The following is a 27,904-nucleotide window of genomic DNA, read 5'->3' as shown; positions in this document are numbered from 1 at the left end:
GAAAAGTGAAAGTGAAGTTGCTCAGTCGTGTCCAACTCTTAGCGACCCCATGGACTGCAGCCTACCAGGCTCCTCCGTCCATGGGATTTTCCAAGCAAGAGTACTGGAGTGGGTTGCCATTTCCTTCTCCAATGCATGAAAGTGAAAAGTGAAAGTGAAGTTGCTCAGTCGTGTCCAACTCTTAGCGACCCCATGGACTGCAGCCTACCAGGCTCCTCCGTCCATGGGATTTTCCAAGCAAGAGTACTGGAGTGGGGTGCCATTGCCTTCTCCGACAACATCCTATGATAATCCATAATGGAAAAGACTACGTAAAAAAAGAGCATATATAAATGTATCACTGTACAGCAGTGATTAACACGTTGTAAATCAACTGTATGTCAATAAATAAAAATAATAATGCCTCAAATTTGTATAATTATCTGCTAGGCTCTATATGAACTAGACTCCTCCATATCATCTCCTGAAACTCTTCCCTTCACTTCTACATGTCAACCCCACTGACATTCTTGCAGTGTTTCCAAGAATTGATGCCATTTTCTGCCTGGGGGAAATCTTATTTCTACCTCATCACAAACATTGTTCCCCAATCAAGAACACTGTTTATTCCCTACCTCTCCATTTCACCTGGAAAAGTTTGATTCATCTTCTGATTTCTGGACTTGGCAGAGATATTCATATACTCAACCTCAGTTAGGTCCTCCCAACACAGTCACAGTGCAGTAAGCATTTTGTTTGTAGAACATATCATAGCCTTAGCTCAATTATTATGTAGGTAATTATATTTATAATATAAATCTCCCAACTAGACTATAAGTTCCAAGGGATAGTGACAATGGCTGTCTTTCTCAAGAAACCTTTTTCGTAAATCTCTGGGGAGTTTTGAGCATGTGTTGGAACAGTGAATAATGGAGTTCAGAAAATATGCAGTGGTTCGGAAATACTGCAAGACAAGGATGTAGGGCTGGATCATAAAAGATCCTAGCTGACATGACAAAGAATTGACATTTTATCCTAAAGGCAGTCTACCGACTGAGCTAGCTGTGTGGCTAAAGACAGTCAAAATTCAACAAATGTTTATAAGCTGAAGTGATCTAATCTATGTTTTAAAGAATAAATCTGGCAGCAGGTTATATAGCTAATAAGGTAGAGACTGAAATCCAAGAGACTTATTACAGTAGATTATAAAAAATGACTATACGTGTCTTCTTGCCTCATGGGCACATCCTCTTGGCAATGTGACTTGGTGATTCTTCCTATTCTAAGCCTTTAAATTTGAGCTTGACCATGTGACTTGCTTTGACCAATGAGGCATTCAGATGTTACACTGGGGGTGGCTGGGAGTTGACTGGAAAGTCGGAGGCCACCACATGAAGTAACCTTCATTGAAGCAGTGGATTCTAACCACATTTAAATCTCCTCCACATACGTGTATATGTATAAAATTCCCTACCCTCATTAGAAACAGCTCTCATTTCAGCAGTGATTCTCAGTGGTGCATACTGGAATCATGAGGTGGGAGGAGGCATATTTAATTTGATTACAGTTCTCAGGAGATTCCAACCTACTCTATGATGACAAATTGAAAGCCATGCTAGTAAATTTCATGGATCAATAAATGAATAGTTAATGTAGCTGGGGAGTTAGTAAGCACCACAAAGGAAGTAGCATTTAGCCAGATCTGAAAAGGAAGAACAAATATTCATTGGATGGAGAAGTGCAGGAATGGTATGTCAAAGAAAATAGTATGTACAAAGGCAAACCTTGTGTCCAGAATGACTGATTTTAATTTGTGAGCTCTTTGCTCTTTTATTTCTAAACAACTGGACACACACTCTCTAGTGTCTGAATTTTGCTGATAGGCATTATTATTAAGGAAATTATAGAATATATTTTGCAGAGTCAACAGTTTAGAAAGAAGTCATTCAAATAAATTATCATGACGATTGTCACCTTTCCTCAAAATATTCTTATTTTTAGGAAACTGCTTTAAAATCATCAAGTCATGTCCATCTAAATCTCATTCCGTAAAGTAAGTTCCATACAAGTAACGACAGGATTTGAGGATTATTTTACTTGCCTCCATTGTCAGTTTCAGACTCTAAAATCATGTTGACTTTATGAAATTTAATCTAATCATGGTTTTGTGGCATCTGTTCATAAAAGTCTCTCATGAAAGCATCAATATCAATCAAGATCTAATTCCTGATTCCCATATGTACAGAATTTTAGTATTTTTCTTAAAACACAAACATACTCCCTCACAGTAAATAAGTTTATGAATGAAATTACTGCCTTAAAATTCTTCTGTAATTCTTTTCAATGGAGCATATAGAACACCTTTTCTCACACATAATAGGATTAATCTTTAATAGCATCATCTTCTGCAAACAGGTGCAAACCCTGTTTGCCCTCAGGGAAAGACCAGTCAATGAGAAGTTATTCTGGTGATGTAATGCTTGTTAACTTACTCTTTCTCAAACATGATTGGGGAAAATGCTTTTCAGAGCATCAGACCGGTATTGAACTTAACTCTTTTCACAAACATGTCACTTAGGACAGCCTTGAAATAGTTATGCAAAGTAATTAGACTAAGAGAATTTCTTCTAAGCATTGGCATCTGTACCCATTGGCATTTGCCAGTGATAATTCCTCATATTTCTTGAGAAATCACTTACTTCCATACCCTGGTCCTTATGTAAATAGAAAAAGAATACATTAACATTAGCCAGCAGCAGCAAAACTTAGCAGTTCTTTCTCAGACATAGATCCTAATTAAAATCCAATCAAAAGCAATAGAGATCTTATATTTTTTAAATCAAATTCAACACAATCTGCCTCTCATGACTCTGTACAAATTCTATTTTCATACCTGACTAGTTATGTCAAAGATAAAAATATCTGAAATAAGTATTTGAATAAAACCAAATGTGTTCACAGTGATGTCATAAAATTCTGCCTAGTGATAATTTACAAGGCTCTGTTGACACAGCTAAATGCTCATGGAAGTCCAGAGAAGTCCTCACCCAAGACAGGTGAAGATCCATTACCCATCACATAGTCTTGATTCTATGAAGTGATTGGACAGGACAGATACATGTTGGTTTGCATAGTAAAGTGTGCAGGACAGCAGACATAGAGCCACACATTTCAGGCAGTTGTTATTTCATGTGACAGCTCATTCTCATTCCCTATTCCTCCACCTCAAGCCTCACTTTTTTAGCAAAAGAATGCAATAGTAAGCATGTTGTGAAAAACATAATTTCAAAGAGGAGGGTCATAACACCTGAGCAGACCAGTGGTTTATCTGATCTGAATTTCACCCAAGAAAGAAAGCAACTCAGACTGCTAAGCCAGCTGAAATTTAAGTGCTGACATAATTCAAAGATGATGAACTCTGAGTACTCACAGTAAAATTGGAGGTAAATTACTATATCAGAACTTTCTCCTTTTTGTTTCTTTTTTCTTAATATCCTCTTAACCCTTTGAGAAAACTGAGTTGATTTGGGGCACATGAGCCTTTCTTGGAGCTTTTCCACTTGTTCAGGTCATGGTAATACAGTTGCATTGGGATGAGGTGGAATTATGGAACCATAAAATGATTCAAGCCTGACTGTGAATAATGTCTCTACCATATTGGAGAATGATAAGTCATTTTAAGTTCAGTGAGCCACTTTCTTCAGCTATTGAAATGATAATTAAATGTCAATTATTAAAATGATGTGTCTACAATTCTTGGCAAATAGTAAGTATTCAATGGATACTGCCTATGGTTATTACTATTTTTCCATATAAAAATAATTTCAAGCCACTTCACTTTTCAAAGTTGAAAACCAAATTATATAAAAAAATGATTGTATACCCAGAATGGATTCCCAATTTTGTCTGCTTCTATCTTTTAACTATGAAATAAACCATTTTGTTTTCCATTGAGTATTTACTTTGATCTTGATTCTTAATGTATCACATTATGCAGTAGTATTCTATTTTTATCTATTAATATTTCAAAGTCAGTGCTTTACAAATATATGATTTTACATGCTATCAGTATAAATAATAGCAGTACAGTACATTTCTTCTAGAGATCTGATGCAATTTTTAAAGACATTTTTCTCTAATCCTATAGAAAAGGTCCTGGAAGGCACTGTTGATACCATCAAGTTAGCTTATTCAAAAGTGAAAAATGCAGTTTGTCACCCTCCAGCTACTTATGTAGCTTGAGAATTCAGTAAATTAACTTGAACTAAATTGTTTTGATGCTGTCTATATCCAGTCAAAAACACAGACACATTTCTGCAAACTGATTTTAGATTTTAAATTTCAACAACTACTTACTTCATGTTTTCATAACTTACTGAATGCCTCACCTGTGCATGGAGAAGTTCTAAGATTAAGAAAGACAATAGTCACCCCAAAGACAGTTTCTGCCTTCTAGGGGCCAGTGTCTAATTAAAGGAACAGCACACTGTGCTAAATTTCATAACAGAGTTTGGTAAAAAGTGACTGGAAACATAGATGGTAACACTTTTAATTTAATGTTGACGGGGGAGAATTTTTGAGAAAAATTATGAACAGGTAACATTTTATTGGCTTTAAAAGAATAATAAATAAAAGGGGTTGTTTATTTGGAAAAGGTAGCAGTATATTCCAGGTGGAAGGAATAACAAGAGCAAAGGAAGGAAGGACTGAGAATTCATATTGATTTGTGAATTGACTGTTGACACAGCCTAGTGTTTCTGCAGAATAGAGTACATTGGATTGAATTATGGCCAGGAAAGGACATGCTTCCTGTATAGAGGCACATTTTGGAAAAACAAAATATTATCTCCCAAATCATAATACTCTTATCCTTTCTTTGTTATATACTATGAGACGAATCATGATGTACACTAGCGGGCTTTTTTGGTGTGTGATATCTTCAAGCTTATCTGGACTTTTCTTCAAGTAAAAGAATGTTATTCCTTTGATTTTCCTATGATTAAAAGGCCCAGATGGAGCTAGTGGTAAAGGATCTGCATGCCAATGCAGGAGACCTAGGAGAAATGAGTTAGATCCCTGGGTTGGAGAGATTCCCTGGAGTAGGAGATAGCAATGCACTCCAGTATTCTTGGCTGGAAAACACACAGACAGAGACGCCTTGCAGGCTACAGTCCATGGGGTCGCAGAGTCAGACATGACTGAGCACACACACACACATATGAGTAAAAACTTACAATATACTAATACACTTAAGATAAATGCAAATTTTAAAAATCATATTTCAAAAAGGCAATGTAAATTGTACAAAAGTAATGCTTAATTAAGATTTCAAAAACATCTACTGATTTCATGTTTGTAGAAGCATCTAAGAGTAAACTTTTAAAAGGCAATATATCTAAATAGTATGTGACTAATGAGGTCAGAGTATGCATTAAAGTATTCTGTATGCTAACTTTGTATTAAAAGAGTTACCTGGGAAAACTTCATTTTTCTTATTCACACGGTGAAACACTGAACCAGTAGGTCAATTCATAAAGCCATTCACCTGTAATATTGTGGGTGTGAGAACATTCTTAAATATAACTTGCTAAAAATTCTCTGTAATTTTCTTTGAGTATATTCACTGAAGAAGAAGTCTTTATTCATACCTTAGAACAGGACTATGTGTATTTGCTCAGTTAATTTGAATATCTTTAATGTTTTTATTAGACTTGCACTGGAATGTATTATCCACATATACATGATGCTATTGTTATAACAAGGCTTTCCTGATGGCTCAGACAGTAAAGAATCTGCCTGTAATTCAGGAGACCAGGGTTCAATCCCTAAGTCAGGAAGATCTCCTGGAGGAGGGAATGATTAACCACTACAGTGTACTTTCCTGGAGAATTCCATGGACAGAAAAGCCTGGCAAGACTATTTTAATTTAACGGATGGTGCTAAACTGTTTGTATCCTGTGTTCCCTTTAGAGACTAATATCATGTATTCTAGAAATAGTTAACTGGAATTACACATAACTGAGTCAATCACTGGAAAAGATCAGTTTTCATTCCAATCCCAAAGAAAGGCAGTGCCAAAGAATGTTCAAACTACCACACAATTGCACTCATCTCAAATGCTAGCAAAGTATTGCTCAAAATTCTTCAAGCCAGGCTTCACCAGTACATGAACCAAGAACTTTCAGATGTTCAAGCTGGATTTAGAAAAGGCAGAGGAACCAGAGATCAAATTGCCAACATCTGTTGGATCATAGAAAAAGCAAGAGAATTCCAGAAAAACATTTACTTCTGCTTTACACCAAAGCCTTTGACTGTGTGGATCACAGCAAACTGGAAAATCCTTCAAGAGATGGGAATACTAGGCCACTTTACCTGCCTCCTGAGAAATCTGTATGCAGGTCAAGAAGCAACAGTTTGAAGGGGATACCGAACAATGGACCGGTTCCAAATTGGGAAAGGAGTACATCAAGGCTGTATGATGGTCACCCTGTTTATTAGTTTATATGCAGAAAGTACGTAATGCGAAATGCCGGACTGAATGAAACTCAGGCTAGAATAAAGATTGCAGGGAGAAATATCAGTAACCTCAGATATACAGATGACACCACTCTTATGGCAGAAAGCAAAGAATTAAAGAGCCTCTTGAGGAAAGTGAAAGAGAAGAGTGAAAAAGCTGGCTTAAAAGTCAACATTCAAAAAACGAAGATCATGGCATCCAGTCCCATCACTCCATGGCAAATAGATTGTGAAACATTGGAAAGAGTGAGAGACTTTATTTTCTTGGGCTCCAAGATCACTGCAGATGGTGACTGCAGCCATGAAATTAAAAGATGCTTGCTCCTTGGAAGAAAAGCTATGACAAACCTAGATAGCGTATTAAAGCAGAGACATTACTTTACTAACAAAGGTCCACCATCTAGTCAAAGTAGTCATGTATGGATGTGGGCTCAATTCATTTCAGTCGCTCAGTCAACGTCCAACTGTTTGCGACCCCATGGACTGCAGTATACCAGGCTTCCCTGTCCTCTACTATCTCCCAGAGCTTGCTCAAACATCCAACCATCTCATCCTCTGTCGTCCCTTTCTCCTCCCACCTTCAATCTTTCCCGCATCAGAGTCTTTTCCAATGAGTCCATTCTTCTCATCAGGTACCAAAGTATTGGAATTCAGCTTCAGCATCAGTCCTTCCAATGAATGTTCAGGACTGATTTCCCTTAGGATGGACTGGTTGGATCTCCTTGCAGTCCAAAGGACTCTCAAGAGCCTTCTCCAATACTACAGTTCAAAAGCATCAATTCTTTGGTGCTCAGTTTTCTTTATAGTCCAACTCTCACATCCATACATGACCACTGGAAAAACCATAGCTTTGACTAGACGGACCTTTGTTGGCAAAGTAATGTCTCTGCTTTTGAATATGCTGTCTAGGTTGGTCACAGCTTTCCTTCTGAGGAGCAAGTGTCTTTTAATTTCATGGCTGCAGTCACCATCTGCAGTGATTTTGGAGCCCCCCAAAATAAAGTCTCTCATTGTTTCCATTGTTTCCCCACCTATTTGCCATGAAGTGAGAGTTGGACCATAAAGAATCCTGAATGCCAAAGAATTGATATTTTGAACTGTGGTGTTGGAGAAGACTCTTGAGAGTCCCTTGGACTGCAAGGAGATCAAACCAGTCAATCCTAAAGGAAATCAGTCCTGAATATTCATTGGAAGGACTGATGCTGAAGTTGAAGCTCCAATACTTTGGCCACCTGATGCAAAGAAGTGATTCATAGAAAAGACCCTGATGCTGGGAAAGATTGAAGGCAAAAGGATAAGGAAATGACAAAGGATGAAATGATTGGATGGCATCACCAACTTGATAGACATGAATTTGAGCAAGCTCCGGGAGTTGATGATGGACAGGGAAGCCTGGCGTGCTGCAGTCCATGGGGTGGCAAAGAATCGGACACAACTGAGTGATTGAACTGAACTGAGTCAATCATGGGTTACAGATTTTCTTTTTTAAACTTTTTATTTTGTATTGGAGAATAGTCAACTAACAACGTTGTGATAGTTTCAGGTGTACAGCAAAGGGACTTAGCCATACGTTTACATGTGTCTATTATTCCCCAAACTTCCGTCCCACCCATGCTGCCACATAATATGGAGCAGAGTTCCCTGTGCTATGCAGTAGGTTAGATTTTCATCATGTAACACTAACTGAGCTGCATGAAGTTTTATGCTACAGTGTTGGCCTCATGTTTTTTCTATACACATTCAATATCATATACAGAAGTGTGTGTATGTGTGTTACAGTCTGCTTCATTGTAAAAATTATTTGGGGATGCTAGAGTTATACATGTAATGTAGAAAAATTCAGTGTATTCTGTTAATTAAACAAAGAAACCCTTGGACTGAGATGGCTCTAATGCCCCAGCCGTCTACATAAGCAAATCAAAATCTAGGTCTGGAAATGCCTCAAGGTTACAAAATTGAAAGCTAAGGACAGCCTATCACAAACAGCCAACTAGGCTATAAAGCTGGGCATTAAAGCTATAACTAATAAGTGGTTTTCTTGCTTTGTTTCTACCTTTTCTCTGTAAGTCGCTCCTGTTGTTGAAAGCTTTCCAACTACTTCAGGTTTGGTGCTGCTGGATTTGACTCCATTTTTGTGCAGATAAACTCTTAAGTTTTAAAATATTCACTTCAGTTTTTACAGTTTTAACAGTTCCATATGTTTAAAGATATGAAATTCTGAGAAAAAATAAGAAATTTTTCTGTTTCCTCCATCAGCTGTTAAGAAGAAGGCTAGCTTTATCACTCCAGTTCCGGGAGGCGTGGGACCCATGACGGTGGCAATGCTTCTCAAGAACACCCTTTTGGCAGCTAAAAAAATCATTTACTAGATCACGTGAAGGAATAAAGCAAACTGAAGTCATGCTACGTATTTATTTGACAAAAGGCAAAAATCTTTATATTTTACTACAAAGCTATTTCTACATTGTATTTATTTTTTCATGGGTAGAATCATTGTGGATCAGATGATTCACACAATCTTATGCATTTCCTGCTAATATTTACTGGAATATTTTGAATGGATTTTGAGTTTTAGGAAAAAAGAAAACAACTGCAATGACACTTTGGTAACAGTTGCTTGTTTTGTGAATAATATTTGTTCATAATGTTAAAACAATAAAGGGCTCATAAGAAATGCATATATTTTTGACACAAAATCACAAATTGTGTGTCTTCAACAAACACGTTGTCAGCCAAATAGGCTCCTTTGTAAAATGTAATTTAGATTTTGCCATAATCGTACTCAATTTTATATATATTTTACAGTCTATATTGTATGCTGAAAGATAGGGCTAAGTTGTGTCCGACTCTTGTGATCCCATGAACTGTAGCCTGCCATCATGTTCCTCTGCCCATGGGATTCTCCAGGCAAGAATACTGAAGTGGGTTGCCATTTCCTTCTCCGGGGAACTTTCCCAATGCAGGAATTGAACCCAGGTCTCCTGCATTGAAGGCAGATGCTTTACTGACTGAGCTACGTGGGAAGCCCATATTGTATGCTGAGAAAGAGCAAAAGAGCTCACTTGCTAAAAGAAAGATAAAATATTAAGCATAAAATTTTGATCTCATATACTTCCCAAATGTACTCCCCAAGGCATACTAATGAAAAACTATGCTCCATTCAAGGAAAGAAAAATGTGCAAGGAACCCTAAAAATGCCATGCTACTTGGAAAGGTATTGATTATTTCAAATTGTGAATGACTACTTGACATAGTAAAAATTCAGTAAGAATATGTTAGGCTTACATGTAATTTCTTTGTTCTCCTACAAACATATTTGAATAATACGTTCCACAAATCTAGAACTCTAATAGCAAAATATGACACAATGTGCCACAGCTACTCCTTAGGATATGACTAAAAACCTACTGCTTTTTGCCCACAGTTCTTTTCTCTTACGGCATTTGGTTCTCACAGTAGATGCCATGTTTTTAACACAATTTAAATTATAAAATACATGTGCCTGTCAGTGGAAGGCTATTTGAGACTACCCTAGGCACATAATTGTATTGTTGTCATGCCCAAATCCCAGTGTGTTAATGTACCAATAATGATTCTTACCCAATGCATGTCTTTGTGTACTCTTAATCATTTGTGTGAAAATAGACTAGATGTTTATAATTAATAATATTTCAACTGTATAATAAAATCAGTTTGGAAAGAAATACATGTCTTCTTTTTTCCTAAGCTAGAAGTTTCCTTGTTCATATACTCGTTATCTATTTCTTCGCAGCACGCTGGGGAGATGTACAAATGTCTCAAAAAGGAAAGAAAATGTTCTGTAGCCCATTCCACACTAATCTTGGTCTGATAACCTTGATAGTAGTTTTTTAATTTATTTTTGGCTGTGTTGGACCTTCGTTGCTGCACAGGCTTTTCTCTAGTTGCGGCGAGTGGGAGCTACTCTTTGTTGCGGTACGGGGGCTTCTCACTGCAGTGGCTTCTCTTGTTGCAGAGCACGGGTTCTGGGGCGGGCAGGCTTCAGTAGTTTCAGCTCCCGGGATAGGTTCAGTAGTTGTGGGGCAGCATGTGAGATCTTCTTGGACCAGGCATTGAACCCACGTCTCCTGCATTGGCGGGTGGATTCTTTACCACTCAGCCACCTGGGAAGCCGCTTGATGGTAGTTTAAAATCAAAGATCCCAAGCAAACATGTCAGAAAGGCCCTCATTAATATTTAAGTGCCCCAAATTCCCAAAACGAACAATGACTATTGCAGTGGGGTCAAGACTATCACAATAGAAGAGATTGAAATCAACTCCACATATAGCTGAGACATCAATGGATTTATAGGCAATGAAAAGAGTGAGGGGATCAGTAGATGGAAAATTACTAAGAGAACTTGATTAGATATCAAGGCTGGAAGGATTTTTGTTAAACTACCTCACCAGGATTCTTGTTAAAGTTCAGTTCAGTTCAGTCGCTCAGTTGTGTCCGACTCTTTGCGACCCCATGAATCGCAGCATGCCAGGCCTCCCTGTCCAAAAGTTAGGTCAATATAAAGGGTGGGAGAGGAGGAATTTAATCAGATATGGCAAGAGGACAAGGAGCAGGGCAGGGGTATTCTCTATAAACTAACAACAGATTTCTTTGCTAAAACTGAGCTCAATAGTCTAATTCGATGCCTAGTTAAGAAAAGGATTCAGAGGAGCCTAGCTAAAGTTTGGTCAAGAAGGAAGCCTTTGTTAACACATAAAGGAAATGAAGTTGGTTCATCAGTATCATAACTTTATTTATGGATATTATTTGGGATCTATAAAAGATAGATATATGATTATCTTGTGAAGGAGATTTGTACAAGTTCCCTTCTCCTACAAGTATCTGTAAAAAGGACCCTGAAGGACTAGTGAGGACTGAATAATAACATGAAGACATGGAGGTGAGAATGAGCTTAGCAAATACATATGAAATCAAGGGCAACAGTCAGACTGAAGTGAAAAATGTATGTTGCAGAGTGGTGGAAATATAGCTGAATAATAGCAGAAATGGATTAGAAAAAGCCTGGATAAATCAGAATTTGGACTATAGTTAGTCAGTGATAGAACATGGAAGTTGAAGCCTGGAGGATGTTATCACTGATTATCATGAGAAAATTGTAAAGAGGAGCTGATTTGGAGGAGAGATAATATGTTCAGTTGAAGACATGTTGTGTTTGCAGTGATGACATAATACATAAATCAAAGTCCTAACATAATATCACTCGGAATTGAAAATAATTTATGGCTAGTGGTGAAAATTTAGGACACAGTAATGATGCTAAAGCTGAAACTCCAGTACTTTGGCCACCTCTTGTGAAGAGTTAACTCAATAGAAAAGACTCTGATGCTGGGAGGGATTGGGAGCAGGAGGAGAAGGGGACAACAGAGGATGAGATGGCTGGATGGCATCACCAACTCAATGGACATGAGTTTGGGTGAACTCCAGCAGTTGGTGATGGACAGGGAGGCCTGGCGTGCTGCAATTCATGGGGTTGCAAAGAGTCGGACATGACTGAGCGACTGAACTGAACTGAACTGAACTGAGTGTGTGTTAACCACTATATTCCTAGCCTTTTTGACCACTGTATACACCCTGCATCTTTCTAATCTTATTCAATAGTAATAGCTATCCTTAACTGAGAGTGTGCTATATGTTTTACATTTTTGAGGTTGTTGTTACTGACATTTTGCATTTGATATATGAGTAAATCAACCCATGAGGTTATGAAAAAGTCTCAGCCAAGGCCAAATGGGTAGGAAAGGTAGAACTGAAATTCAAAGAAAGGTCTGTTGGGTAATATGAGCCAGAACCCACTCTCTTTTCTATCACTCTATCCCCTCAGTTGCCCACCTCCCTGCCACCTAGAATCCTTTCTCTTATCATTATATTTCTAAATTCTACTTGCTATTTAAGATTCACTTCAAATGAAACTCATCCAAGAGAAATGCTGTGAGACTTTGACTAAGTCCCACCTCTGAACTCTCATACTCATTTATGTACACATTCATGGCAGTCATCTATCTCTACCCAGCACTGTAGTTAAGTATGTATTTTCCTTGACTCACTCTAGTTCCTTGAGGTCAGAGTCCATGTATGATTTGTCTACTTGTCTTACAAATATTGGATGTTAGAGGCATAAAGTAGTTTATGATTGAATGGGTGACAGCTGAATTCATGAGAATTACAGATTAAATTTAGAGAAAGATAAGCAATGTGCTGGTGACCCTTTCCTGCAAATGTCCAAAAACAAATTGTGACTTTTAGTCAAAGAGCAAGCAAGAAAGAAAAAATGGAAGGATAGGAGAGGAGCGAAGAGATGAAGAGAGGAAAAGAAAGGAAAAGAAACTGTTAAGTGGGAGAGGGAAGGAAAAAATAAACTTAAGGGGGAGGGGCGGGAAGAGAAGGCACTTCCAGAGTTGCTTATGACTAGAGAGAGATGACAGAGAAGGTGATGGCACCCCACTCCAGTACTCTTGCCTGGAAAATCCCATGGACGGAGGAGCCAAGTAGGCTGCAGTCCTTAGGGTCGCTAAGAGTCGGACACGGCTGAGCAACTTCACTTTCACATTTCACTTTCATGCATTGGAGAAGGAAATGGCAACCCACTCCAGTGTTCTTGCCTGGAGAATCCCAGGGACGGGGGAGCCTGGTGGACTGCCATCTCTGGGGTCGCACAGAGTCGGACACGACTGAAGCGACTTAGCAGCAGCAGCAGTAGCAGCAGAGAGAGATGAATAAATTAAAAAGACAGTAAAAATGGTCAGAGGGAAAAATGATAGACAGGCATTGTAGCTCTTCACTTTCTTTCTCATTCTAACATGCATCAAGAATACAAATATCCATATGGCCACTTTACAGTACCCACCATCCCCATTCTTCAGAATTGCTGAGGGACTCCCTGATGAGAGGACTGAAGACATGAACATTGGAGATTTCCTACTTAGAGTATACGTGGAATCCATCAGGATGAGTCCTAGAGGAAAAGAAACAAAGGATAACTTGGAGCTATTTTCATAGGCTCAGGTGGTAGATGAGTTTATATTGATATTATAATGATATTATGTGGCTTAGTTCACCAGAGTGGAGAAACATTTAGAGAGACAGCGGTCCACTTCTCTCAGTCCAAATATGTGCAGAAGCCACGGTTCATTTAATGTTTAGATTCTTATGGTAAAGGTAATTTACTTAAATCTTGATTTTAGGAGATAATGTGAATTCCTTTAAGGTCAGTATACTGACTCCTACCAGAGGACGCAGCTGGGGAAATGGAAAGGACGCGTGACCTGGAATCCTGAACAGATTCAAGTCCCAACTCTAGGGTGTGTCCTCTGGCAAGTCACTTAATTTCTTTCGAGTCTTCATTCTTTATTTGTTATATGGGAATTAAAACAAGACCTGTTGTTTATTGCTTTCTTCACTCAAGATAGATTGAGTATGCTCTATATATTAGGCATTGGATTTGTTGGGGCCAGTCAGGATTACTGAAGACAAATTTGAGATGTGTGTGAAAACCTTCTGCAAATGCAAAGCACTGTTAAGTACCAGTTAACAGTTACTACAAAGATGTTGTTGTACTATGTCCCAGTCTTTGGAATAAAGGTATTTAACATTATTCCTAGCATCTTCCTCCTGAAACTGCAATTGGTTGTGGTTTATTTAATCCTTTGTAAATTATTTCTTCTTAAATTCTCACCAATGGCACAGAAAGTGATTATATGACTTATAATTCAAATACTATTTGCTTAGGAAAAATCATATCCAGAAATTGTCCTAATAACAGTTAAAAAGAAAACCACAAAAGTAGAAATATGAACTGTGTAGGCACATTAAAGTAAGCCAAGTCCTATATATTCTTTAACTTTAAAAGGATGACTCTTGTGGTAAGCGATTGCCCAAGTTATAATGAGTTCAACAAGCTCATTCTTGTGTGATTTCTAAAGCCAAGTTTATATTTGAATAGTGAAAAGGATCCTTTCTGGTAAACTGAATTTGCTGGGTGGACGTGATGCAAATGACAACCTATCCCGACTTCTACAAGTTTTCAAGGTACAGAAAATATGAGCAATTGAAATTCTTGGTAGAAAACTTTAACACCTCAGCAAAACATATTTATAAATTATTTTATTATAAACTGGGCAAGTGAGAATTTATGGAAGCTCCGATTGTCACAAAAAGTAATAGCAATAATTACATATTTTGACCTTAAAAATAATACTTTAATAATCCTAAGTAGATAGGTAAGGTGAAGTCGCTCAGTCGTGTCCGACTCTTTGCAACCCCATGGACTGTAGCCTACCAGGCTCTACCATTCGTGGGATTTTTCAGGCAAGGGTACTGGAGTGGGTTGCCATTTCCTTCTCCAGAGGATCTTCCCGACCCAGGGATGGAACCCATGTCTCCTTCATTGTAGGCAGACACTTTACCGTCTGAGCCACCAAGGAAGTCTCAAGTAGATGAATAGCAAAAAAAATGTGAACGTTATATTAAACTTAAAACTTTCTATTCATTAGATGTACCAAATTTAAATATTTTAATTTCATCTTATTGGAGATGATATTATTATTGTTATTAGTATTTTGGTGTTTTACCAGCCTAATCACTGGGGCACATTTTTAAGAACTGTAGTTCCTAGAGCTTGGTAGCCATTCCATTTACTCAGAAAAATATTAAATGGCAAAAATGACATAAAGGTAAATGTTATACTCTTAAAAATAATTATTTTTACAAAACTTGAAATACTAAAACTAAGTAGCAAAAACTAAAATAGAATATTAAACCTTTACTTTTATGCACATTTAATTGTTCTCTCCTGCCACTAAATAACAAAATATCTTGATTTACAGTGCAACCCAATCTGTCCTAAAAAGTAGTGTAAATAACTGCAGCTTCAGGGATATTTCTTTTATTAACAGGTTAAGATGTTTCCTGGTTTGGATATATTAAAAGTCCCCTTTCTTGGAATCCTGCATGGATTGCTAGCAGCTTAGGAGCTAGAACAATTCTGTTCACACCAAGGGAGCTTTACCTGAATTCAGTTCTTTTTTGTTGTTTTAAGTACATTTACAAACATGATTATGCCCACAGGTAACAGGAAACCAGTGTTTCAAACGAAAAACTTGATCACACTACCCGATAACACAGGTATCCTGAACAAGTGCACGAACGCCCCAAGGCTTCATGCTGCTGCCAGAAGGACATATTTTTTTGATTGCTAAGAACTGCCAGATGACGCTTCATGAAATATAAATGCAGGAAAGCCTCTGAGAGAGCTCAATAAAAACCTTCCACCCATCGGTCTAGAAGGATAAGAGCAAGATACTATTAACAAGTGCGGGAAATGGATTTCGGGGTTCCAATATCAGTCTATCTCTTGATCAATGGTAGGTCATTTCTTTTTATTGTGTTAATGTTGTGTCATTGTAAAATGTGAACAGGATTTGCTTTCTCTGTGTGAGTGAGAAGTTGGCTTTTAGCAATTGTTCTTTATGACAAAGATCCAAGCAAGGAATCCGTGGATTCATTTAGTTTCTTATGTAATCTTTTGACACATTCCTCTCTTAATATATTTTGATACCTTTTTTCTGAGATCTCTATATTGTTTGTTCTATACAACTGAAGAGCAGTTGAGACATTTTAACTATGATATGAGAGTATCCTTTTGATTGAGTGAGTTTATAAATGTATTCATGTTCTCTTAACAATTAGTGGGTTTCTATTTTCTCTAGCTGTAATGTAGTGAATGGAATTGATATACATGAGAAACTGTCAGAAAACTGCCCTTAGTAGGTTATGGATCTCAAATGTAGATGAATTAAAAATAGAACAGATGTGGGAATAGACAGAATAACTTTTGATCTGTTGCTTGTACGTTGAAGGAGGCTAGCCTGCTAAAGATGCCTTTCCCCTCCTTCACACAGCAATGACAGCACTGACTGGAGAGGCAGCCAGCACTATAAGCCCCCCATTCACAACCCAGCAGAGTAACTGGACAGTTAACAAAACAGAAGGTATTTTTCTTCACACTTTTGTATTTCAAGTGACTTTTTTTTAATGTTTTAGCGAAATTTAGATTGTGATAAAAGCAACATTGGAAATTTTTAAACATATATCTTATTATTAGACAATCTTTTATGGGGACATTGTGAAATGGAAGTGGCAGGTAAATATGTCGCAAAGAATCATCTTTTTAAAAGGAGGAAGTGGAGCAGATGAGAGAAAGTTGTCTTCAGTTACAGTCTTGGATTTGAAACCTGCCACACTTTCTGCCTGATTCCTGCTGAGTTCCCAACAACCCAGGCATGTCTAAAGGCAATTTGTCCCCATTTTTACATTCTCGATGAGTAACAATATTTTGATCTGTGATTATGAGCTTTTGCAGCCAAAATTTCTGGCAAGCAGATGAAGCCTTAATCCACTTTCTCTAATCTTCGGAAACGTCTTTTTCCTTGTTTGTCTTTGGGGTTTTTTGTTATTTTAGTGTACGCTGTATTTCCCAACCACTTGTACCCAATTTTTGTTGTTGATGGTGATGACATATTTTATTATTGTTATTAAAATAGTTTCTGGCCATTGCTGAGCGTCAGCATGTTTCCAAACTCTTTGAACTCTTAGAGGTGAATTTAGGAAGCTTGTTATCTGCCAAGACCTGTGTATCAGGTGGCTGTGATTCTCAGGCAAATCAAATATCACTCCCTGATGGGAAGGTGGGCTTTGTGATTTACAACAAAAGAAACACCATGTCTTGCTCTCAGAGCCCAGCAAATAAAAGAAGATGAAGTCAAATACTTTGTTTGTGAACATGAAAGATAGTAATATTTAAGTATTCTTTATTTCACCAATAATTTTATATTTTAAAAACTTCCTTAAAATATTTTACCCATTTGAATTTTGGAGCATGTATTAATTTGAAAAACAAAATATGTGGCTTTTAGAATAACTTTTAGCCAAATTCTTCATGTCTCCAAGCCTTTAAACAAAGAGAAAGCATCCTTGTTGGAAGATAATACTGTTGAAATTAAAGAAGTACAGTTCCCTCTCAGTGTCGGACAGTTTGCCCATCACCACCGTTTTTCTTCCCTAATAGTGAACTGCAAATCAGTAGTCGCCAAGTTACAGGCAATAATATTGGAAAGAAAAGGGATTGAATGTATCACTTCAGTAGTTTTCCTTTGTGTTCTTGATTGGGGAATTCTCGTTTCCTGCTTATTGTTTAATCTAAAAAATCTGAATCTAGTACCTCAGGAAAATTTTTGTGAAGTTATAATTAATATTCTTGTCCTTAGGGGGAAGATGAGTCTCTAGTCTACTCTCTTTTTAAAAATGTCTTCTTTCAGTTCTCACATTTTCTAGTAAATCCTGATTCAGGCTTGGTTAATTGAACTGAGTTAATCTTGAAGTAGGAAGAACCTAGTACAGTTTATAATGGGAAGTTCTCACTGCCTTAATGATCAAGGTGAGAAATTAGATTTACTATGCTACATTTAACAAAATGAATATGAATTTTAAGGTAATGTGCGATCTCAACCAAAATGAAGCTATGCGTTGAGGACATATGATGTTTATTCACAACAATGACAAAAATAAAATGCCACTAATTCTGCTTGAGAAGAATTTAAGAATCAAATATTAAACTACACTAAAATTATGCTGTTTTACCCAAATGTCATTCCCACTGCATAAACCTCAAGAACAGCATAGGTATATGTCTTTAATACATCAAGGAATGAAAGATAACCATTCTGAAATATATGTATTTTGCTGCAGTACAGCTTCCCAAAGGGAAGTTTCCCATAAAAAGGCTTTTGGACACTTGACCACAAAAGTTTGACCAAGTGTGGTCATCTGAAGAATCTAAGAGCTAGAAATCAAAACCCAGGTTTTCTAATTCCAACTCCATGGCTTTTCCTACAGTCTCATAATGCCTCTTGAGTAAAATTTCTAATTAACATCCAAAGGTATTGTCTTAGCTGTGTTAAGCCTGAGCCATAAGTTATTTCTGGCTTCATATACGGGTCATAACAATACCTCTTCTGAAATCAGTTATGGAAAACAATTTCCTTTCCATTAGCTACTTAAGGTCCACAGATGAGCAAGGGCAGATTCTCATCTCACTCCTCTGGGGAGTGAAGAGAAATCAAATTCATTATCTCACAAGAACATATCCACATCTCCCTCAGTGCTTACTTCTCAGGTATATGAAAGTTTCTATATTTATTAGCATCCAGGATACATTTGGGAAGCCTTGTTTAAGACACCATACTGACTAGTATCAACGCTGCCACCTTTTGGCAGACTTGTATCTATATCTTATCATGAAATTTCTGAAGAACAGAATGATAATCAGTCCACCCCCACCACCTAATTTATTAATATGTCTAGATGATATTAACCTAACTTTTGTATATATAACCTGCCAAAGGAATGAATCAATAGTTCAAGTGGCAGAGCACTCAAAGAATATTCTTAAAATGAAAGGCCTTTTTGTATATGTGTTACGAATCTACTATGAAAGCGTGACCCACTTCATCTGTTAATATAGTATCTCCTTTTTCTAGCTGACTACACAGAAGGACCCATAGCCTTGAAGTTCTCACATCCTTGCCTGGAAGACCACCACAGTTACTGCATCAATGGTGTCTGTGCATTCCACCATGAGTTGGAGAAAGCCATCTGCAGGTAATTGCAAAGAACTTCCCAAGTCCTAGAGATGGGAGAAGGAGAATGTATGCCTCCTCTAACATGGTGTTTCACATGGTACCTTTATATACACCTCTATTTTACCCAGTAAAAAAGGTACATGCTCTGAACATGATTCACCAATTCTCTTTGTATTTGAATATCTAAGGAGTCTTTTTCTAACCTACCTAATTCTCACTGCTTAAAAGTATGGTTCCTAGATTAGCAGCATCCGTGTAACCTGGGAGCTTGTTAGAAATGCAGAAGCTCATGCCACACCTCAAAACTACTGAATTCAAAACAACTTTTGAAAAGTGAAAATGTTAGTTGCTCAGTCGTGTCCAACTTTTTGCAACCCCATAGAGTATAGCCCACCAGGCTCCTCTGTCCATGAGAGTCTCTGGGCAAGAATACTGGAGTAAGTTGCCATTTCCTTCTCCAGGGAATCTTCCTGACCAGGATTGAACCTGGGTCTCCTACACTGCAGGCAGATTCGTTACCATCTGAGAGACCAGTCAATAACATGCAAAGACGTTTCTAAGATTTTTATGAGTTGATTATAGGGTGAAATGAAACTATGGCAAAAATATTTCAGGAATATAAACTTCTAGATCAACTGAGACACTGTTTATGACCATTGATTTGCTCAGCATCCTCTTATGAAAGAGTAGGTTAACAGTTTTCTTCATCAACTCATGGAGGTGTCCTACCTTTCTCTTCTACCAATGAGGGAAGCTGCATTAATACGGGGTTTTAATCAAATGCATGGCTTCTTCTTCTTTAATAGATCAACTTTCATTTGGTATGTGCCTCTTTAATTTAAATCATTTTTATTTAATTGTTTTCATTTTTTGAAATTAGTCATATGTGTTTCCATCATCATGAGTTTTAACATTATACATTTTTTCTTTTTTTTAAAGGTGTTTTACTGGTTATACTGGAGAAAGGTGTGAGCATTTGACCTTAACTTCATATGCTGCGGATTCTTATGAAAAATACATCGCAATTGGGATTGGCGTTGGATTACTATTAAGTGGTTTTCTTGTTATTTTTTACTGCTACATAAGAAAGAGGTAAGAAAAAAAAATTATGAAGTCACTAGGTACTCATTCATTTGACAAACATTTACTGAGCCCCTACAAGGTACCAAGCATTGACATATATAATTGTCTAGTGAAAATATGGCTGTAAATCTGGCAAGTTCCTGCATATTTGTTTTGGTGCCTCTTCTCATAAGCCCAGACAAGAGGTAGATTTACCTGCAGTTGCAATAGGATAGCTCCAATTTACAATTTCCCTTCATCCTCATCTCTGTCTGTCTACATCAAGTTGTAAACGAGTAGGACAGTCAGTCCACAAGGGTGAAGATTAACTGTGTCCTGTGCAAAACTATATGGAGTGCTGAACACCGTGTTTGGGACACCGTACGTGCTCAGTAAATATCTGTCGAATGGACACATCAAATGTAAGTATGAAATTAATGAAAGTGTGTAACAAACTTGGGCCATTTTCTTCCCAGACATCAACTGAGGGTACATGCAGGAGATACTGCCTACTGCTAAAAGCTAAAGAAGACAAATTTGATCCACTAAGTATAAATTACTCACGTATTAATTATTAATTATTATTTCTGGCCTTTCCACACTGGTAATTTTACCTAAAATCCACATATAAGGAAAAGTCAAAAAATACGTGACATACATTAAAGAAAAGTAAAAATACACTTCTTTTGCTGTACTCTGTTAACTAAGTTGTCATTTTTAAAATGACCAAAAGTTATTATACAACATAAAAAAATATTTTCTTAATAACTGCACCTTAGAGAGAGTAAAATTTGTTATATCAATTGTGGATCGATTAATACAAAATCTGTTAAATCAGCTGCATAAGAGATCAAGAAAGGAAAAACAAAGAAAAGGAAGTAAGACCTTTTAGTGTAAATAAGACAACTGCCTGAGGTCAAGTTCCCTAGAAGAAGAACTATGAAAGAGATTCTTGAGTGAGTGATTGGTCAAGGGACTACTCAAAGCTGAAACTTGTAACGAAGTAGGAAAGCTAGAGCAGAGTGGAAAGGAAGCAAAGATGTAGCTTTAGCTGAAACCTATCCTCAGCCTGATTCCACAGGGAGACCTAGAACATGAATGGCATCTCTGACCCAACCTAAGGAGGTGAGGGAGCTTGGTTTTAGTACTGAGTCATCAGGTGTGGATGTCAGAATGCTCCTGGTGGGGTAAGGGACAGGGCCTTGGAATCTCCCAGAAATCTTCAGGCAAAATCCTCTCTTGGCTGAGGACAGTCCTCTAGAGAAGGATGGTGCTGTGAGCCTTATTATGGGCTTCCCTGGAAGCTCAGCTGGTAAAGAATCTGTCTGCAATGCAGAAGACCCTGGTTCAATTCCTGGGTCGGGAAGATCCCCTGGAGAAGGGATAGGCTACCCACTCCAGAATTCTTGGGCTTCCCTGGTGGCTCAGTCAGTAAAGAATCTGCCTGCAATTCAGGAGACCTGGGTTCAATCCCTGGCTTGGGAATATCTCCTGGAGGAGGACATGGCAACCCACTCTAGTATTCTTGCCTGGAGAATCCCCATGGACAGAGGAGCCTGGTGGGCTACAGTTCATAGGGTCACAGAGAGTCAGACATGACTGAGCAATGTAGCACAGCACAAAGCACATGGGCCTTATTAATACCCACAGCTGCTGAGGGATGGGGATGGCAAAGCGGGTATAGGTGGGACACCAAGAGCAACTGTTATACCAGAGCATTTATATAATTCTCAATAAGCTATACAAACAGCAGTCAAATTCATATGGAAACCAATGCTCTGTTTTAGGTATCTAAAATTGAAATCACCTTACAATATCTGTTCCGGAGGAAGACCACTGTGAAGCCTTTGTAAGAAATTTTCATGAGGCATTGGTGTAAATCAGTGGGCCCCAAACTGAAATCTTCAAGAGAAACAACAAAACTTTCCAGGCTGACTAGAAAGTTGGGATCGTGGTGAAATGAGAGAATAAATTTCAACGTTGGTGCTTAGACTCTGTCATCGTTAAAGCACCATGGGAGCCAAGGGAACAAGCTACAGTGACAGAAGTCAAGTTCACAGCCCTACTCTGGGTTTGCTGCTTCTGTGTGGTTTTTGTTCTCCCTATGGGATACTGAGTTGTATGCTTCTGACTACGTCAGATGTGAATTCTCATGACAATAATTATCAACTATGCAGTTGTTAGGGGAAGCACACTGATTGAAACCTCCCACCCTGGCCAGGCACCACAGTAACCATTTGCATGAGCTGTTTTACGACAGAAGGTCCTGGTAAGGAACAGGGAACTAATAAGCCTCCACCAACCAGAAGAGTTCGGGAAAGGTCAAAAGGAAACACCAGCTGTCCGTCCACCTCCCAGAATCCTTCTCTCTGGCATCCATCTTGGCTGAACAAGGCTTGCACCACCAGGAAGGACTCTGAGTCAGAATGATTGGCTAAAGACAACCTGGAAACTAATCCCATCACCATAAAACCCAAACTGCAAGCCATGTGACAGAGCAGTTCTCCTGGGTTCCCTTACCCTCCTGCTCTCCACCTGGGCGCCCTTTCCCAATAAAATCTCTTGCTTTGTCAGCACATGTGTCTCCTCGGACACTTCATTTCTGAGTGTTAGACAAGAGCCCAGTTTCGGGCCCTGGAAGGGGTCCGCTTTCCTACAACACAGTCAGCCTAAGCAAGGCCATGCTTGGGTTCTTCACTATGCTTGTTACCAGGATTTTGGACCACAGCTCTATGGACCAAATTTGAAACATGCTGCTTTCATGGTGTCTAAAAGAATGTGATGTCAACTACTCAGATGAGATTAGTGTTATGGCACTTCCGGTGACCCAAACATGTGACTGAAGTCTAAGCTAGAGAAAAGAAAATGGAACGTCCAAGGCAAACATAAATCATCCCAAGCTTGTGGCAAAACTTTGAAATATGGAATAAGCTAAAGAGTTTCTGATGACTGAAAACTTATCTGGATATTGAGTCTTGAATAGGCAAAACATTTTTGTTTCTGCATGGATTATAAAATTTTGTGCTCGACTCACTAGTCCTCAAATGCTTATGTTCATCACTTTCTCCTATTGTTAGTGGAATTACCTGGTGACTATTTGGACTGACATTCTAAAATTCTACTAATGAATACAGTTCTACAATTGACTCTGAAATAGAAACTGAAGAACCAGACATTTTCATCAACCAAGAGCATGTGGAAACTTTCTTTACCATTCCTGAATACCTGATAGAAGATTTATATGTGGAGAAAATGGAACATTGGTAGAAATAACATTTTGAGAATTATAGTCCTACCTGTTTAATCATTATTCTTCCACCTAATTCAAATAATCCTAGCCCCCTTAATTTCTTTGGACTTTCATGTCATTTTCCACAAAGCCTTTCTAGCACTAAAATTTGATATTGAGAGAAGGGAGAAAAATTTACACATCTGTGTTGCAAGTGTGATTATTCTCAACTCCATGTCTGTCCCCAGTCTCACCCCTCACTCTGAAACACACCACTGGATATTATCTTCGGTGTATATTGTAGTGTTTGGTTGTTAAAATAATAATTTAAGAATTTGTTCTTAAAGGAAGTGAAACATGAAATTAAAGAATAGTATCTACCACGTTTCTTTTAGATTCAATCTAAGACTATGGACTTTTTAAATTTTTTTCTATTGTGGAATAGATAAGCAAAGTATTTTGATCATAGCATGGGTTAAAAAAGGAGTCAAAGGTGAACTTTCTTACAATGGAAGCCTACTAGCAATGGCTTCTCTTACATCAGGTTGTGACTTTTCATTCACTTCTAAATAAAACTACCTTCTGTTTTCCTTTGAGTAGAAGGCATTTCACTTGCTCAGTTTGTTTTTCCTTCTGAAGGAATTTAATGCAGATGAATTGCACATTAGCACTTTCTGCATGATCTCACAAAGTGTGCAAAGGTTACATCATCCCAAGGAGTAGGGAGGTAAAGGTTCCTCCCAATGACTCCTCTTCCTGAGCATTTCAAATAGCTGTTAAAAAGCTGGGGAGAGTCCAGGAAGAAACAATAAAGCTTAATTAAGGACTGCCTCCTGATGAAAAGAAAGAGGAAGTAAGACTAAAGTCTCTGGAAAGGTGATAAACTAAAGAGTTACAAATATTTGCTGTCTATAAGTATTTCTAAAATGTATACTTAACTGAATAAAATTCCCAAAATGCCAAACCAAAAAGTAGATCAAAGCAGAAAACCAACAGAGGTTCATTTTTTTTCACCTCTGGATGGGTATGCATTAACATCATAAAATCCACCCAGTGAGAAAATATGGAAATTTAGAGTGTGGCTCCTGAGAAGCCATCTGTTTATGATCTGTCATACAAAGGAATCTTGTGCTCATATAACTCCTAGAGTTCATTTTCCAGGAAGAAATCCCTGGTATTCTTATGGCAAAATTTACATTTGTAAGCAGGTCTTCAGTAGGAACATGTATAAGATGTTCTGCAAATCTTTCATTTTCTGTTTTTTCCTATATGAAATAAGACCCTCCCTGAACAGAAGCCTACCGGTGAAGATCTGGTATCAGAACTACATTTCAGCTATTAGGTGTGGTGGGTCATTTAAGAAAGAAATGAGAACGTATTTCTGGCATCTTTGACTAAATCAAACCAGTCAACGGAGTTCATCAGTTTCTTTCATTTCCCATTTTGTCTCCTTCCTGTGTCTGCCCTTCAGTTCTTGAGAACACATTCCTAAGTCATCAGTATTCATGAGCGCTTCATTAATTAGCCCTTGGGAGCACAACGGCAGTAGGAGCAAACACTATAATTTCAGTCATGCTTGAGAGAGTAAATTTACAAAAAAGGAATTATAACTGCTTTCCCCGAGTTATTTTTTTCCTATAATTATATTGGAAGTAGATGAAATGATAATACAGTTTGTCTTTTAGTGTTTCCTGGCACAATACAACCCTTTAATTTTGAAACGTCCCATTTTGCTGACATCAAGAAAATGTCCATTTATTATATGCAATTGAAAAAAGAATGTCTTAAGGAAATAACAATGAAACATGAGCAATTTAAGCTTTTGATGTTGAACAGAAGGACACTTCTCCACAGAAGACCATGAGTAAACCATCTAATTTCTCTGCCTTGCAAACTGTAACACACGCTGTGATATGATATAAATATTGATATCCTACAACCCACACTCATGGGAAGGGTTACCAGAATCTCTCTCTTGCAAAACACCACTCTTTCTGGCTTACATCATTACTGTCTGACATCAGGATACTAGCATTTGCCAAGATGAACTGGAAGTGTTGAAATTTAATTTGTGAGTTTGGGACTGCTAATCTGGGTGAGTCCACATTTCTGTCCAAACTTTTGGCACAGCCCTATTCAGTAGCACATTCAGAAGCATATCTTCCAGATTCAGCTCCAAATTTCTGTTAAATGTTCAATGAATGTACAACTCAGAGTACAAGGCCTAAGTAGCTATTTCTTGAGAATTCAAAGTATAGACTTCTTAAGAATAACCATGTGAAAAAATGTGATCCATCACTACATTTTACTCCTCCGCCAAAACAAAACATGAGGGCTTTTACAGATTGTGGCCAATACCCACAGCTTCCAGAGAAGTATCTCATAAAGATGAAGAATATGATTATACAGTAACAAGAATAACTGAATTGTTTAATCAGGTCTTATGCCTATACTTCATGGGCTTTCTTTGTAATTTTTATGTCTCAGATAATATTGGAGCATAAGTAACTTAGATTAAAATTCTGTTAATACCACAGTCTAGCAGGTATCAAACTAGCAGTTTTCTTTAACAGAATGTTAGTTAGGCTTCACATCTTTCTGGAAAAACATGGCATATCTAGATTTTTTTTAACTATACAAAACTATTGATTCAATATTGAGTCTCTTCTCAAAGGAAACTGAAGTAATAGTGTAATATAGCTACCATCTATGAGCATTTAAAATGTTTGAAAAGCATTATTAGCTTTATTTTAATTAACCCACACCTATGTGCAATTAAGGCTTATAGAAGGCAAATCATTCTTTTCAAGGTCACATAGCCTTTCAGTGGCAGAGCCTAGATAGATCTAGATAGATCTAATGCCAAAGTCCCTTATTTAAACCTATATGAAAATTGTTCCCAACATTTTATGAAAAACATTAGTGTTGGGGGTTGATTTTCTTTCTTTTTTTCCTTATGAGTTTGAATATATACCCAAGAGATTTGCAAGTAAATGAAAAGTTATTTTCTTTAAAATATATAAAATAACGACCTTGTCATGAATCGACCACAAAAATTTCCTGGTGTCATCTGCAGATTATTAAAATATGAATAGCATCCTTAGGGTGGGGCCAGAACAAGCTTCAAGTGCCTACTGCATGTACAGTCTGAGAAGAGACTTTAGACTATAAATGAACCCTGGTTTATCCACAGGATGTAGGGAATGAGTTGGTCACTTGAGAACACTTGATCCCAGCCTGTGGACAAGGGTTCTTTGGCACTAACATCCTAACAGGGGCATCGTGGTTCAGTTTGGTAATGAGATGAGGAGCGAGTGGTTTTCACATCTCTGGGAAAATCTCAACAACCTCCTTCCCACCACAACACCCCCAATCCTACCCTAGTGCCATATATTCTTCAGAGAAAAACAGTCAATGGTAGTGGTCCAGCTTGGGTCAAAAATTGGAAGCAACATTAAAAAAAAAAAATCTGCAATGAATGGATTGTTAAAGGACCTGTGATCTAGTCTGGCTGTGTGATTCTCTAACTTTGCTGGGCCATTTGGACTGGCTATCTTTGTCTGTTAAGTGAAAAAGATATTGTTTAGAGATGACCTCCACATTCCCTTCCTGGTTGAAAGTTGTATGTTGAAAATGTGCAGCCTATAAGGCAGATCCCGTCCACAGATATATTTCCTTTGTCTTTCAAGGCATCTGTTTTAAATCCAGCCCACATTTAGAAATCAAGATGTTTTACTATAGAAATCTAGCTTCTAGAAAAAAAGGAGATACAGTATATATAATAGGAGTTAAAGGAGATCTCATAGATACAGGATATATAATAGGAGATACACAGTTCTGACCCTATATTCTTAACATAGCTTTGATCAGGAGTGTGCCCTGGACACCCAGCCAGTTTTTGTCTTCTCATTCAGGGTTCCTATGGATCTTAAGACTGTGTGGATCACAATAAACTGTGGAAAATTCTGAAAGAGATGGGAATACCAGACCACCTGACCTGCCTCTTGAGAAACCTGTATGCAGATCAGGAAGCAACAGTTAGAACTAGACATGGAACAACAGACTGGTTCCAAATAGGAAAAGGAGTACGTCAAGGCTGTATATTGTCACCCTGCTTATTTAACTTCTATGCAGAGTACATAATAAGAAACGCTGGACTGGAAGAATCACAAGCTGGAATCAAGATTGCCGGGAGAAATATCCATAACCTCAGATATGCAGATGACACCACCCTTATGGCAGAAAGTGAAGAGGAACTAAAGAGCCTCTTGATGAAAGTGAAAGAGGAGAGTGAAAAAGTTGGCTTAAAGCTCAACTTTCAGAAAATGAAGATCATGGCATCTGGTCCCATCACTTCATGGGAAATAGATGGGGAAACAGTGGAAACAGTGTCAGACTTTATTTTTTGGGGCTCCAAAATCACTGCAGATGGTGATTGCAGCCAT

At 37.8% G+C, this 27,904-nt stretch overlaps 2 protein-coding genes across 6 annotated transcripts in view; both read left to right on the top strand.

The window, feature by feature from the left end:
- The window catches only part of MTHFD2L (methylenetetrahydrofolate dehydrogenase (NADP+ dependent) 2-like), a 140,116-nt gene extending 130,741 nt beyond the window's left edge, over positions 1–9,375 (top strand). Inside the window, exon 8 of the mRNA XM_010838176.1 lies at positions 8,752–9,375. Within this exon, the coding sequence (XP_010836478.1) occupies positions 8,752–8,864 (113 nt within the window). The 3' untranslated portion in view covers positions 8,865–9,375. The remainder of the gene's footprint in view (positions 1–8,751) is intronic.
- Positions 9,376–15,796: 6,421 nt separating this feature from the next.
- On the top strand, positions 15,797–22,099 carry EPGN (epithelial mitogen). 5 transcript variants are annotated; one of them, XM_010838171.1, is made up of 5 exons: positions 15,797–15,892; positions 16,430–16,519; positions 19,067–19,187; positions 20,108–20,260; positions 22,018–22,099. In XM_010838171.1, exons 1-5 carry the CDS (start codon positions 15,850–15,852, stop codon positions 22,070–22,072), a joined length of 462 nt encoding a protein of 153 aa, XP_010836473.1. In that variant the 5' UTR covers positions 15,797–15,849; the 3' UTR covers positions 22,073–22,099. The 5 variants fall into 5 exon arrangements, with proteins under 5 accessions (XP_010836473.1, XP_010836476.1, XP_010836474.1 ...); XM_010838174.1 differs by having other exon boundaries at positions 16,430–16,492; positions 20,108–20,134; positions 22,018–22,072; XM_010838172.1 differs by having other exon boundaries at positions 20,108–20,134; positions 22,018–22,072.
- The last annotated feature ends 5,805 nt before the right edge of the window (positions 22,100–27,904 follow it).

This window comes from Bison bison, unplaced genomic scaffold, assembly GCF_000754665.1.
Source record: "Bison bison bison isolate TAMUID 2011002044 unplaced genomic scaffold, Bison_UMD1.0 scf7180017864092, whole genome shotgun sequence".
Lineage (NCBI taxonomy): Eukaryota > Metazoa > Chordata > Mammalia > Artiodactyla > Bovidae > Bison > Bison bison.
This window is presented reverse-complemented; position numbering and strand designations above follow the sequence as displayed.

Bases quoted from the DNA above. Each gene is read 5' to 3' on its own strand.
- EPGN (XM_010838171.1), top strand. From the start codon at position 15,850: ATGGATTTCGGGGTTCCAATATCAGTCTATCTCTTGATCAATG. The intron at 16,520-19,066 runs GTATTTTTCTTC...TCCTTTTTCTAG, and splicing joins GACAGTTAACAAAACAGAAG to CTGACTACACAGAAGGACCC. The intron at 20,261-22,017 runs GTAAGAAAAAAA...GCTCTGTTTTAG, and splicing joins TACTGCTACATAAGAAAGAG to GTATCTAAAATTGAAATCAC.